The 15753-nt window shown below is 37.2% G+C and overlaps 1 protein-coding gene across 1 annotated transcript; it reads right to left on the bottom strand.

The window, feature by feature from the left end:
* Window positions 1-535: 535 nt before the first annotated feature.
* On the bottom strand, window positions 536-5531 carry LOC149580724 (heat shock protein 81-1). Its single transcript, XM_089793093.1, has 4 exons — window positions 5146-5531; window positions 3059-3200; window positions 2606-2886; window positions 536-2393 (listed from the first exon to the last, which is right to left on the bottom strand). The coding sequence occupies exons 1-4, from the start codon at window positions 5272-5274 to the stop codon at window positions 831-833; spliced, it is 2115 nt and encodes a 704-aa protein (XP_089649219.1). The 5' UTR covers window positions 5275-5531; the 3' UTR covers window positions 536-830.
* Between the last annotated feature and the right edge of the window lie 10222 nt (window positions 5532-15753).

The raw sequence follows: 15753 nt of genomic DNA, 5'->3' as shown, positions 1-15753 counted from the left end.
TGTCACTGAATTATGCCAACACATGTAAAAATGTTAAATCAGCCCCTAATCGAAAACGATGATGAAAATATTTTAAGGATATATATAATCATGTAAAATGTTAAATCAGCCCCTAATCGAAAACGATGATGAAAATATTTTAAGGACATATATAATCAAAACCCCAAAGTGGCAACATTATGGAAAATTAATACATAAAAATATGCACACACGCCCATTAATATTTTCACATTCAAAAACAGTTAAAGCAAGCCCAAACATATCCATCCAAAAAAATAGTCCAAAAAATGCATTAACAAATACACTTCCATTTTCAAAACAAATGCTTAGTTCAAACTCAGTTTACGTTAAAAAGCCCAAACATATCCATCCAAAAAAATAGTCCAAAAAATTCTTTAACAAACACTTCCATTTTCAAAACAAATGCATAGTTCAAACTCAGTTTACGTTAACATTTCGCAGTACAGCTTTGACTTAAGCCATTACCCTGCGAAAAACAAACAGTAAGATATATATAATCTTGCAACACAAAACATTTCATTCTCAAAGTCATTTCATTCTTCAAAGCTCATCTAACATAACAATTGGTGCATATAAACAAGTGACATACACGGAGCTAAAGTCAAGCAAAATAAGTCATTCCATGAACACCAGCATCTTTCCAGTAAAACCTTTTTTACTGGAATAAAAATTAAGGCCGAAACATTTATCCAGTCTAGTACGAATGACTTACAAAAAAAAAAGTCTTACCAAAGCTACATTACAATACTTAGATACTACTATTCTACTATCTACGTCCATTAGCTACAAAATGGTTATCTGTTTATCATCTAGTCAACCTCCTCCATCTTGCTGCCCTCTGCCTCAGCAGCGTCCTCAAGAGAAGGCATTTCTGTATCTGCATCAACAGCCGTTTCATCCTCATCAATGCTTAGACCCAGCTTTAACATTCTGTGAATCCTGTTGCCGAAAGTGTTGGGGTCATCAAGACTGAAGCCAGATGTCAGAAGAGCGGTTTCATATATCAGAAGCACCAAGTCCTTCACTGACTTGTCATTTTTGTCAGCTTCAGCCCTCTTTCTCAGTTCTTCCATGATAGCATTTTCAGGGTTGATTTCCATGGTTTTCTTGCTAGACATGTAATTTGACATGCTACTGTCCCTCAGGGCCTGAGCCTTCATGATTCTCTCCATGTTGGCAGTCCATCCATATTCTCCTGTAACCAAACAGCATGGAGAATCAACAACACGATCAGAAACCACTACTTTTTCAACCCTATCTCCAAGAATGTCCTTGACAACCTTGCAGAGTCCCTCAAACTTGGCCTTAAGCTCTTCCTTCTTCTTCTTCTCATCCTCGCTCTCTTCCAACTTCAGTCCCTCCTTAGTTGCAGACACTAGTTTTTTACCTTCATATTCCTTCAACTGGCCGATAGAGTACTCATCAATTGCATCCACCATGAAGAGAACCTCATACCCTTTCTTCTTCAGACGCTCCAGGAATGGAGAATTCTCAACGGCTTTCTTGCTTTCACCAGTAATGTAGTAAATATCATTCTGTCCATCCTTCATTCTAGTCACATAGTCCTTCAAGCTGGTCATCTCATCACCACTCTTGGTAGAATGATATCTAAGCAAGTCAGCAAGCTTTGTTCGGTTCTGACTATCTTCATGGATGCCAAGCTTAATGTTCTTCGAGAATGCCTCATAAAACTTGTTATAATCCTCTTTGTTTTCTGCAATCTCAAAGAACATCTCTATGCACTTCTTCACAAGATTCTTCCTAATGACTTTCAATATCTTGTTTTGTTGCAGTGTCTCTCGAGAAATATTCAAGGGCAAATCTTCAGAATCAACAACCCCTTTAACGAAGCTAAGATATTCAGGGATCAAATCTTCACAGTTGTCCATGATAAACACTCTTCTGACATACAACTTGATATTGTTAAGCTTCTTTTTTGTGTCAAAGAGATCAAAAGGTGCCCTCTTAGGTACAAAGAGGACAGCCTTGAACTCAAGTTGCCCCTCTACAGAGAAATGTTTCACTGCCAAATGCTCTTCCCAATCATTGGTAAGACTTTTATAAAATGCAGCATACTCCTCCTTGGTGATCTCCTCCGGCTTTCTCATCCAGATTGGTTTCTGCTTGTTGACAAGACTCCATTCGTGAGAGACTTCCTTAACTTTCTTCTTCTTCTTCTCTTCCTTCTCCTTCTCCTCGTCAATTTCTTCAATCTTTCCTTCTTCATCCTTCTTCTCCTTGTCCTCTTCCTCTTCATCATCTGAAACTTCCTTCTCCGTAGTCTTCTCAGTCCACAGAGAAATTGGGTAGCTGATGAACTCTGAATGCTTCTTAATCAGGTCCTTTAAACGCCTCTCTTCGAGATACTCCAACTGCCACAATCAACATGAAATAATTTTATCACTGAATGAATAGAACCTCATAACTATGTGAAAAATGACTTATCACCGATGAAAATTCTCTGATTTAGCATAGCATCCAATATTATTCCAAAAATTAGATCCTCTTCAATAACTGAAAACCCCCTAAAACCATACACAGACTAAGAGGACATCTGTTGACAAGAAGGATTCGTCTAACAAACCTGATCATCTTTCAGGTAGAGAGTGATCTTTGTTCCCCTACCAAGTTGTTCACCGGATGTATCTTTTGTCACTGTAAAAGATCCACCAGCCTGAGATTCCCAGATGTACTGTTCATCATCATTGTGTTTGGTAGTCACGATGACCTTCTCAGCAACCAGGTATGCAGAGTAAAAACCAACACCAAACTGCCCAATCATACTAACATCGGCACCAGCAGCAAGAGCTTCCATAAATTCCTTAGTGCCAGACCTTGCAATGGTCCCAAGATTGTTAACCAGATCTGTAAAGTTACACAAAATAAACAATAGAAAATGCTCAATTTTATGGGACAAAATTTGGTCAAATTCACAAAACAAAATCAACTTACAAAGTTAAATGGCTATATGAAAACCAATTACTGTTGTAATACAGTACAGTATTTGATCATAGATAAAGCAAAAGCAAAAGCCTACCTGACTTCGTCATGCCAATGCCACTGTCAATAATCGTCAATGAATTGCTAGCCTTGTCTGGAATAATGTGAATGAACAGTTCTGGCTGAGAGTCCAGTTTCGACTTGTCAGTAAGGCTCTCAAAACGAATCTTATCCAGAGCCTGCACAACCGAGAGGGATCTTGTCAATTTCATCTAATTCATACCATCTTGGCAATGAAGTAGAACAATTACAAAGAATCTCTAATTTTTTACTTTAATTCAAATCTCACCAGACTCAAATATTTAAATATGGACAAGATTTACATTAGAAAATGGTAAAAATATCATACACAACTTCACAAGTACTTGACCATAATAAACAAACGATGAATTAAGAAACTTCTAACAAGAAACATCTAGATAGTTATCACCCCAAAAGGAATTTGATGTCACCATAAAACATGGAGCAACATGACATTAAGAGCCCGCTTTTCTAGCTTTAGATGCGTACCGTCTGATACATTTAGAGAGGAATGCGTCGAATGTATAATATACAAATACAGCTACCGAGGACATTTTACCATTGCCAAATAAATACTACGTACACATTGAGCTAAACAAATCCTACGAGGATAATTTACCCACCTACAGCGCATAACTAGTGCAATCTTGTCTGAACGGAGCAAACCGTGTGACAACTCGTGCAATGGATAGAAATAGGGCAACAAAAGTAACATTAAAAAAAGTCATGAACAAAATATTAGCCGCATTTTTCTAGCATTAAAGCATACCATCTGAGAGATTCAGTTGAGAAAGCGGAAAGCATTGCTTGTAAACTGTGAAAATACGGAAAACAAAAGCAATTTGCCATTTCTAAACAAAACCCATGTACCCAATGAGCTAAACATGCAAACTAGGAAACAAAGGCTCGCACTATCAATCAGCCTAGAATGCGTAATTAGTGAAGTCTTGTTTGAACAGACCAAATCATCTGACCACTTGTGCAATGTAAACAGAGCATTAAATAGCATTGAGCGCATGGCCATGAACATACCAGTAGCCCTTTTTACTAACTCCGAAAAATATGCATTCAAGGAAAGCATGAAAATTGTAGATTCTGACTCTATCAAATCTGATCACCAACTAAATAGAGCATTACAAATAACACCTTATCTAATCATACAACCGAGATCGCATTCAAAGAAATTAAACACTCCGCGTTCTCCTAACTACACAGAACTCTCCTACTGTAACCAACAGAGAGAATAAAAAAGCACTGGGCTTTTGCAAACAAGAAAAATACTGAAGAATAAAACAGGACAGAAGGGAAAAAGAATTTACTCTGTAACTAACAAACAACAGGGGAAACAAAATAAACCAATCCAATCCCTTCCATCGACACAGCTGACACAAGAAGCCAACACATCGGTAATAAAATCAATAACAGGTGGAGAAATAAGACTTCCGTAGAGATACGCGCAAATCGAAGGCTCATCCTACTAATTTTATCTATATAAAATATCCTCCGAACAACAGATGTATAAACTAAATCCAGAGAAAACGAAGAACAAATGAGGTAACTTCAAGAAAGAAAACATAGAATGGGGAAGATGAAATCCTTAAATGCAAAGAAAATTGATGTAAATCCAATAACTATCAAATATCCTCCGAACACCACCTATGCAAACTAACTCCAAAGAAAACGAACAACAACTGAGATAACTTCGAGAAAGAGAAATAGAATGGGGAAGACTAAATCCTAAAATGCAAAGACGATTGATGTAAACCCAAAAGCTATCAACTCAAAAAAAACCCCGAAATGTAATTTATTTGACAAACCCATGAAGACGAGTAAGATCAATTAAAAACGGTCAACAATAGTTAACACAAATTGCTATAAGCGAAATGCACAGATCCCTTCTAAATAACACGGTAACAAGACAAGCACTCATTAACTAGGGTTTATCATGACGGCAAATTTTGGTAAAAATACGCATTGACCATGACCATCCATAAGGGATTAACATTAAATAAAACAAACAGACAAAGATGCATAACATAATATACGAAAACCAGATCAAAGCTTACAAAAGCACATAGTACAATCGAGTGTCAGATCACTTACATCTGAAGCATTGCTGATTAGTTCTCTCAGGAAGATCTCCTTGTTGCTGTAAAAAGTATTGATAATCAGACTCAAAAGCTGATTAATCTCAGCCTGAAAGGCAAACGTCTCAACATCGCCGCTCGCCATGATTTTTTCTACAGAACAACTCAAAAAATCGCCGAATAAGACCCTTTTGGGCACTGAAAAAGAATCTGCTCACTACAAACAGAGCCGCGGATCAAAATCGCAGTAAACTCAACAGAAGATCTCTTTTCTTTGCGTGCAAGGAGCGGGAGGAGCGGGTTTTTGTAAGGGTTTGGAAGATTTTCTAGAGAGTTCGGAAGGCCGGTCGCAACAGCTTTTTAAAACGGTCCTGCTTTTCTTTTTTCAGAGTACAATAAAACAAATAAAATAGTGTTAATTATTGTTGTTTAATAAGCAAGATATGATTTTTTTGGGATCTAGGGTTTTGTTCTAAAACAGATTGGTCGGTTCACTTTATTTAGGGGTATCATTTGATTTAGTTATGGTATCTTTAGAATTTTCGTGGGGACTAGGGTGCATCTTCTATGAGCCTTCTTGAGTCTTCTCTTTTCTTTTCTTTTCTTTTTGGTTTCTTCTATGAGCCTTCCTTTGTCTTCTCCCCCTTTTTCTTCTCTACTTCATAGAAGAGTGCAAGAAAATAGGTTTGGAGGAGATGCATGTTGATTTTTGACATTATGTGGATTGTAATTATTTTGGGGTGATTAAAAGTGTTATTAAGAAGGTCAAAATTGATATTGGTTTTGGAGTGAAAAATTAGTATGAATGGAAAAAATATTAAGAACAAAAAAAATGATGATTGAGATGAGATGGATTGATTAGGTTTCTTTTTTCTTTTTTCTTTTTTTTAATTTTTTTTTTATTATTTTTAAATTCTAATGTGCAGGTTAATCCTAGTATGTTATTAGGGATGCTTGATTTATCAATCAAAATATATCTAATAGGCCTTCAAAAGAGGGTGGTAACCTTCCTTTTGTAAACATGACATACATCGAGTTAAAAATTAGGATGAGAATTCAAGAGAATTTTTGTTTATGGATTCAATTAAATGTTTCCAGTTTTTTATGCAAATGTTGTGAGTTCAATTGAATGCACAAATAACATTCTTTTATTATCATGAACTCTTGAAATCTCATCACCAAAAGATTGGACTTAAGGCTAAAACCAACAAAGTGACGATTATCCAAACACTTACAAGTAATTTGTAATCCCTCTTGTTGTAGAATGAATTGTAAGATCAACGGCATTCATTTTAATCCTGAAATAAATTGTGGAAATAAAAATGAGTTAAAATATATTTTTTGTCAGCAATCTTTTGTGATTGAAGAAAATGAAGATGAAACCAGAATTATAACTAGAATATGAATATCATAATATTAGGAAAAGAATATCAATATGTGATTCCATGAGTGTTAAGTCTATAAACAAATTTTGAGCTAGTTAAGATTGATTAGCATGTTAGTGTAAGAAAATGAACATGTTTATGTCAAAATCAAGTTGATTACTATAGGCACCTCGAGAAGGATATCTCTTGGCTTATTTTATATATATAAGCTAGTAGTAGTCACAACGCAAAATGAAAGACATTATTATTGTTATTCTATAAGAGTAAATTATAGTTATTAAAAATATGATATTTTATATGTTCACTTCAAAAATATAGCTAATACAATAAATTCCCTTCGAAAATAAAAAATGTATTACCACATGTATAATAATTAATAAAATAAAAATATTCTTAAAGTAATTAAAGTTAAATTTAAAATTGAAATTACTATCTCTCTCTCGCTCCCCCTCTCTCTCCCTCTCTCCCTCTCTCCATGTTTATTTATTTCATGCCCTAATTATTATCTTTGTATCTATCTCATCAGTCTTCCAATCTCAACTCTCTCTCTCTCTATCTCATCTCTCCACTTCTCGTGCCTTTTTCCCAAATCCATCCCCTTGTTATCTCTCCCATCCTAATACAATCTCTCTCTCTCTCTCTCTCTCTCTCTCTCTCTCTCTCTCTCTCTCTCTCTCTCTCTCTCTCTCTCTCTCTCTCTCTCTCTCGCCTCCCTCTCTTCCTCTCCCTCTCCCACTCTCTTTCTTTTTTCTCACCTCTTCATTCCCCCGTCATCATGTCCATCCATCCCCTACTATAATCTCTCTCTCTCTCTCTCTCTCTCTCTCTCTCTCTCTCTCTCTCTCTCTCTCTCTCTCTCTCTCTCTCTCGTGTAGGAGCACCCACATAAAGTATTTAGGTCAAAGTTTTATATAAAGTATTTAGGTCAAGTTTTATGTATTTAGGTCAAGTTTTATGCATGAGCCAACTTGAAAAATTTATCTTGATTTCGTAATTAGGATAAGATAATTTTCTTGGGATTTGTACAAATCATTGTGGGGTCATTCTTCCCCATTCTATACTAATCTAGAATTTTCTATTTTGTAATAATCTAGAATTTTTCGTAGACTGTCTTAGCAAGTATAAGTAGAGTCTTAGGTTTAGGTTTAGGTCAAGCTTGAGAGCAAAGTTTCTGGAAACAAAGTTACGAAGAGAAGAAATATGCGAGAAGAGCTAATGTATGTAAGGTTCATTTGATAAATTAAATAGAAGAATTTTATAATATGTCTCTTGCTGGTGCTAGTTCCTATTGCTATTGTGTTTGCTTCTGTTGTGTTTTACCTCTGCATCATTTTTGGTATCAGAGCTTGGGGAAAGCTCTTGAGGCAATTAGATTTTATGTCTAGATTGGAGTCAAAAGCTGAAACATCAAACATGGTCACTAATGCTGAACTGGCAAAGAAGATGCAAGAATAGGAGAAAATCAACAAGTGGTTATTAGATGAATTTGAGAAGATGAAGGGTCGGATGGAAAAGAAAGCAAAGGTCTCCTCAGAGCAAGAGGAAGAAGGGGAAGAAGAAGATATGCCAGAGTAGGAGGTGGTTAACTTACCTGCAAATCAAAGATACTTTATAGAAGCCCTTGAGAGAGTTGGTAAGAAGGATGAGAAAGGTGACCTAACCATCTTCTCAGGAAAGATGGATGTTGATGTTGTTTTGGATTGGATAGAAGCCTTGAACAACCATTTTGAATGTGAAAATATAGCAGAGAAGGATAAGGTAAAAATTGCCAAGTCAAAGTTGAAGGGACCAGCCCTCACTTGGTGGAATTTCATTCAAGGAGAAAGGGTCAAAGAAGGTAAGAACATGATAACTTCATGGGAAAGGATGTGTGCCAAGGTGAGAGAAACATACTTACCTGAGGATTATGAAATCCAACTTCATCGAAGGAGACAAAGTTTAAGACAAAAGGAGCTAGATGTCACTGCCTATACTGAAGAATTTCAAAAATTAAGCCTAAGGTCAAAGCAGAGTGAATGTGAAAGTATAAAAGTTGCTAGATATCTCAATGGATTGAGGTTGAACATTCAAGAAGAACTTAATTTATTATGTCCAGATATAGTACAAAAATGTTATCAACTAGCATTGAAGGTGGAAGCCAAATTGAAAAGAAGACAAGAACAAAATAGCAGAGGAAGAGGAAGAAATCAAGGGGGAAGAGGAAATTTCCAAGGAAGAGGACAAAACCATGAAGATCATAAGGAGATAAAGCAAGAAACCAGTCAAAGTGAAGGAAATTTCAGAGGTAACTTTAGAGGTAGAAGAGGAAATTCAAGAGGTGGATTTGGTGGTAGAATGGCAAGTTCAATTGTTTGTTTCAATTGTAATAAGGAGGGACATTATGCATCTAGGTGTCCAAATAGAGCAAGTTCAAGTTCACAAGGTGAAAGAAGAACCCATTTGGTACAAGATGATGACTACCAAGAGAAGGAGATGGCTGACTCAGATAGTGTACCTAAAAGAGGAGAAAGTTTAATGATGAGAAGAACACTTTTGAAAGTGCCTACTACCATGGAACCACCACAAAGGAAAACTATCTTTAGTACTGCTTGCAAATCTGGAGGTAAGGTATGTAAAGTCATTATTGATTCAGGATCTATTGAGAATTTAGTTTCTCTTGAGATGGTTGAGAAGTTAAAACTTAGGAGAATACCTCATCCTTTTCCTTATAAGGTTTCATGGCTAACAAAGGGTCAACAAACTCTCGTAAATGAGCAAGCATGGGTTGATTTTCAGATTGGAAAGTATAAGGACAGAATTTTGTGTGATATAGTTGATATGGATGCATGCCTCCTATTATTTGGTAGGCCCTGGCAGTATGATTTACAGGCACAACATGATGGAAAACTCAATATATACACCATCAAGAAGGATGGAAAGGTGATTAGATTGATTCCATTTGTTGATCATGAGGAAGTGGAAGAAAATAAGGAAAGGGAAGCCAACATTATGATGGTTAATAAAAAGGAATTCTTACGAGACATGAAGGATGAACCTAAGCCTTGTTTTCTTTTGATGCCTAACCCCCAACCACAAGAACTCATTGGAAAAGACAGAAAGGAGGTTGAAACAAAGAAGGCAATTCCTAATGAAGTGAAAGAACTTTTGGATAAATATGAAGGTTTGATTTCAGAAGGTATGCCAAAATCTTTACCACCTATACGAGACATTAGTCATTGTATTGATTTAATTCCTGGAGCTACTTTACCCAATAAGGCTGCATACAAGATGACACCACAACAAAATGAAGAGATTGCCAGACAAGTAAAGAGTTACTCGATTTTGGCTTGATTACGAAAAGCTTAAGCCCATGTGTTGTACCTGCTATTTTGGCACCTAAGAAGGAAGGAACTTGGAGGTTATGCATTGATTCTAGAGCCATTAATAAGATTACAATCAGATATAGGTTTCCAATGCCAAGAATTGAAGATTTTCTTGATTGTTTGGGAGGTGCAAAGTATTTCTCCAAGATTGACTTAAAAAGTGGGTACCATCAAATAAGGATAAGAGATGGAGATGTGTGGAAGACATCATTCAAAACCAATGATGGATTATATGAATGGAAGGTAATGCCATTTGGACTCTCTAATGCTCCTAGTACCTTTATGAGACTTATGAATGAAATACTCAAGGACTTTAATGGCAAGTTTGTCATAGTATATTTAGATGACATATTAATTTTCAGCAAGACAAAGGAAGAACACCTAGAGCACATTGACATGGTTTTGAGAAGACTTCATGAGGAGAAATTGGTAATAAATTTAGAAAAATGTTTGTTTATGCAAGAGGAGCTGACATATCTAGGTTTTGCGATCTCTCAAGGTTGCTTGAAGATGGATAAAGAAAAGGTAAGTGCTATACTATCCTGGCCACCCCCAAAAAAAGTTGGAGATGTTAGAAGCTTTCATGGTCTTGCTACATTTTATAGGAAATTCATAAGAAATTTCAGTCATATATGTGCTCCTATGTTAGAAACTATTAAAGGAGGAAGGAGGAAGGAAGTGTAAGTTTGCATGGAGTCAATTAGCAAATGAAGCTTTTGAGTTGCTTAAGAAAAAGGTTAGTGAGCAGCCAATTCTTTCTTTACCTAATTTTAACAAAGTTTTCCAAGTAGAATGTGATGCTAGCAAGGTTGCTATAGGGGCAGATCTTAGTCAAGAAGGAAAGCCAATGGCTTTTTCAAGTGAAAAACTCAATGAAACCAAGCAGAAATACTCTTCATATGACTTAGAAATGTATGCATTGGTTCAAGCTCTCAAAAGGTGGAGACATTACTTATTGCCAAAGGAGTTTGTTGTGTATACCGATAACCAAGCGCTTAGTTTTCTAAATAGCCAAGACAAATTAAGTCATAGGCACATGAAATGGATGGAGTATTTACAGGCATATACCTTCACCATCAAGCATAAGAAGGGCATATCAAATAAGGTTGCTGATGCTCTTAGTAGAAGGAATCTGACTGTCTCCCAAATAAAGCTAGAAAGTGTGGGCATTGAAGCACTCAAGGACATGTATGTAGCAGATCCAAATTTTGGTGACATCTACAAGGTATGTATGGAGTTTGGTGAGAGATATCATGTTGATTTTCCTGATTTCTTGATACAAGACAAACTTCTTTTTAAAGGAGGACAACTATGTGTACCCAGGTGCTCTATGAGGACAAACATTATCAAAGAGAAGCATAGTGAAACAATGGGTGGACATTTTGGTTTGGATAAAACCTTAGAATTGGTTAGAAGGTACTACTATCGACCTAAACTTCAGACTAATGTGAGAAACTTTGTGGCAACATGTATGATTTTTCAAAGGGCCAAAGGAAGGACTACAAATATTGGGCTTTATCAACCTTTGCCAATGCCATCTAGACCTTGGGAAAGCATAACAATGGATTTTGTAATGGGGCTGCCACGGACACAAAAGGGGTATGATAGTGTATTTGTTGTAGTAGATAGGTTCAGCAAAATGGCTCACTTCTTACCCTGTAAGTCAACCAATGATGCTTCTCATATAGCAAATCTCTTTTTCAAGGAAGTCATAAGGATTCATGGGCTACCCCTCAATATAGTTCCAGACAGGGATGTGAAGTTCATAGGACACTTTTGGAGAACTTTATGGAGGAAACTTGGAACCAATTTATCATTTTCATCAGCCTACCACCCTCAAACTGATGGCCAAACAGAAGTAGTTAATAGAACATTGGGCAATTTGTTAAGAACCCTCACAAGACAACATGCAACAAAATGGGATGTAATCCTACCCCAAGCTGAATTTGCATATAATGACTCCATCAATAGAAGTACAAGAAAATCACCATTCCAAGTGGTATATGGAATTCATCCTAGCGAGATTTTTGAGTTAAGGGATATGAGTTCACAACAACAAGTTAGTGCCCAAGGAGAAGAATTTGCTATTTCTATAAAAGAAATCCATGACGAAGTCAAAGAAAAACTCCAAAACAGCTCTGACAAGTATAAGAAGCATGCAGATCAAAAATAGAGACATTTAGAATTTGAAGTGGGAGATTTAGTATGGGAAAATCCCAAGAAGGAGAGGCTACCAAAAGGTAAATCTACCAAACTTATGTTGAGAAAACTAGGTCCTTGTAAAATATTAAAGAAGTTTGGACCAAATGCTTATGACCTCCAATTGCCACCTGAGACTAGCATTTCTCCCATCTTCAACATAGCAGGCCTCACACTATTCAAAGCAACCATTGAAGAAATTGATACAGGACAGATTGCCGATACAGAAGATATTCAACATCTACCATTTAAGCAGACACCACAACTAGACAGTATACTTGACACCAAAGTCATTAAGCAGTGAAAAGGACAGAAGTCCAATTAGTATTTGGTAAAACTCAAAGGTTATTTGGATGTAGATTCTGTGTGGATGACTGAACAAGATATCAAAAAGCAAGGTACCACTCTACAAGAGTTCATCTCAAGTGGGCTTGAGATAAAATTTCCTAGGGAGTATGGTGCAGGAGCACCCCCATAAAGTATTTAGGTCAAGTTTTATGTATTTAGGTCAAGTTTTATGCATGAGCCAACTTGAGAAATTTATCTTGATTTCGTAATTAGGATAAGATAATTTTCTTGGGATTTGTACAGATCATTGTGGGGTCATTCTTCCCCATTCTATACTAATCTAGAATTTTCTATTTTGTAATAATCTAGAATTTTCCGTAGACTGTCTTAGCAAGTAAAAGTAGAGTCTTAGGTTTAGGTTTAGGTCAAGCTTGAGAGCAAAGTTTTTGGAAACAAAGTTACGAAGAGAAGAAATCTGTAGGAAGAGCTAATGTATGTACAGTTCATTTGATAAATTAAATAGAAGAATTTTATAATCTGTCTCTTGTTGGTGCTAGTTCCTATTGCTATTGTGTTTGCTTCTGTTGTGTTTTACCTCTCTCTCTCTCTCTCTCTCTCTCTCTCTCTCTCTCTCTCTCTCTCTCTCTCTCCCCCCCCCCCTCCCTCCCTCCCTCTCCCTCTTCTCACACTATCTCATTTTCTATCTCTCCCTCTCCCTCTTGTGTTTCACCCTCTCCCTCTTCTCACACTCTCATTTTCTCTCTCTCTCCCACACATATCTATCCCTAATTTATCACTTTAATGCTCTCCCCTTCCTCCTCTCACAATATCATCCTATTCTCTCTCTCTCTCTCTCTCTCTCTCTCTCTCTCTCTCTCTCTCTCTCTCTCTCTCTCTCTCTCTCTCTCTCACACACACACACACACACACACACACACACACACACACACACACACACACACACACACAATATATCTCTATGTTAACCTTGTCTCTCTTTTTCTCTCACACACACATCTCCCCTACCTCCTGCCTCTTTATCTCTTAAATTCTCTCTCTCTATGTCTATCTCATGTCTCTCGCCCTCTCCCTCTTATGTCCCCTATCTCTCTCTATCTTTGTCATCCCCTCCTATTATTACCACCCACTCTTATTGTCTTATGTTTCTTTACCTCTCATAATCTCTCTTGGTGTCTACTCCATGTCTTACCCTCATTTTCTTGTCTTATTTTTTCTATCAACCCCATCTCTTTCCCTATCGCAATTGTCTCCTTCTACCTCATCTCCATGTATCTTATATCCTATCCCCTCATACCATTTATCCCCTAATTACCATGTACATTGGTATCATCATCATTATCTCTCTCTCTCTCTCTCTCTCTCTCTCTCTCTCTCTCTCTCTCTCTCTCTCTCTCTCACACACACACACACACACACACACAATATCTCTCTATGCTAACCTCATCTCTCTCTCTCTCTCTCCTCTCTCTCTCTCTCTCTCTCTCTCTCTCTCACATGCACACACACACACACACACACACACACACACACACACACACACACATCTCCCCTCCCTCATGCCTCATTATCTTAGATAAAATTATCTCTCTATGGATATCTCATCTCTCTCGCTCTCTCCCTCTTCTCCCCCCTATCTCTCTCTATCTCTGTCATCCCCTCTTATTACTACCACCCACTATCATTATCTCATGTTTCTTTACCTCTCACAATCTCTGTTGGTGGTCTACTTCATGTCTTACCCTCATCTCCTTATCTTATTTTTTTCTATATACCTCATCTCTTTCCCTATCACAATTGTCCCTTTCTACCTCATCTCCATGTATCATATCTCCTACCCCCTCATACCGTTTCTACCCTTATTACCATATACATCTCTCTCTCTCTCTCTCTCTCTCTCTCTCTCTCTCTCTCTCTCTCTCTCTCTCTCTCTCTATGTTAACCCTATCTCTATCTCCCTATATCTCATTCTCTCTCTCTCACACACACACACATCTCCCCTCCCTCATGCCTCTTTATCTCTAAAATTATCTCTCTATGTCTATCTCATGTCTCTCGCCATCTCCATATTCTCTCCCATAACTCTCTCTATATTTTTCATCCCCTCCTATCATTACCACCCACTCTCATTATCCCATGTTTCTTTACCTCTCACAATCTCTCTTGGTGCCTAATTCATGTCTTACCCTCATCTCCTTGTCTTTTTTTTTTATCTACCCATATTGTTCCCTATCACAATTGTCCCTTTCTACCTCATCTCCATGTATCCTATCTCCTACCCCATCATACCATTTCTCCCCTAATTAAAATATTCATTTCTCTCTCCTCTCTCTCTCTCTCTCTCTCCCCCTCCACCTCTCCCCCCCTCCCCCTCTCCCCCTCCCTCTTCCTCTTCTCACATTCTCTCATTTTCTATCTCTCCCACACATATCTATCTGCCTAATTTATCACTTTAATGCTCCCCCCTCCTCTCACAATATCTTCATGTGTTCTCTCTCTCTCTCTCTCTCTCTCTCTCTCTCTCTCTCTCTCTCTCTCTCTCTCTCTCTCTCTCTCTCTCTCTCTCTCATCTCCTTATCACTCAATATTTTTCTCTCAAATGCATATCTCTTGCCCTTTATCCCCTTATCTCTCTCTCTCTCATGCATGTCTTCTCCCTCATATCACTTCATCTCTCAATTTTTCTCTTTTTGGCTACCTCATGTTTCTTGCACTTCCCCCTACCCCTCTAATATTTTCTCCTTTTATTATCGCCTACTTTCCTTATCTCATATATATTTATGTAGTGTCTCTCCCATTTGACTTCTATAAGTCATCCTGATGGATGCCACCTCGTTGATCTTTTGCTATGATGGATCATGATTGTGACCATGAGTGGTCTACACCATTGAGGTGATTTGATTTATGTTTCTGTATCAGTTGCTTTGGTTATGCTTATGGTTGATTTATGAGTTTATAATGTGATTTATGGCTCACTAAGGTTTGTGCCAGTGATTACCAGGATCGATGTGGTATCATGATGTTGTTCCATGATTACCCTGGGATGTGTGTAGAGATTGCACTGTGTACTATTACCTGCTACCTTGGACTAGGTCCCTATAGCAATGGTTAGTCATGTTTATGATTGTGTTCTCTTATGTATTTTAAGTGCCTTTTTGTGTTTTTTAAACAACCATTATTAAATTCTTAAATAGTTAGAAATGGATTGTTCATGTTGGATTCATTGGTTTTGTGCTATAGATATTTACCTTATTATATTGTGTTCAAAGAGATATTTTGTTCTCATGTTATGTTTTACATTTGAGATGACCTGAGGGTTAGATGTTATACTTTGATTTCAGTATCATAGATGTTAGACTAATATATTGTTCA

The sequence above is a fragment of the Cupressus sempervirens genome, chromosome 1 (genome assembly GCF_028749045.1).
Source record: "Cupressus sempervirens isolate cs-2001-9-10 chromosome 1, ASM2874904v1, whole genome shotgun sequence".
Taxonomy (NCBI): domain Eukaryota; kingdom Viridiplantae; phylum Streptophyta; class Pinopsida; order Cupressales; family Cupressaceae; genus Cupressus; species Cupressus sempervirens.
Note: the sequence above shows the minus strand (reverse complement) of the source record. Positions and strands in the feature narration are given on the sequence as shown.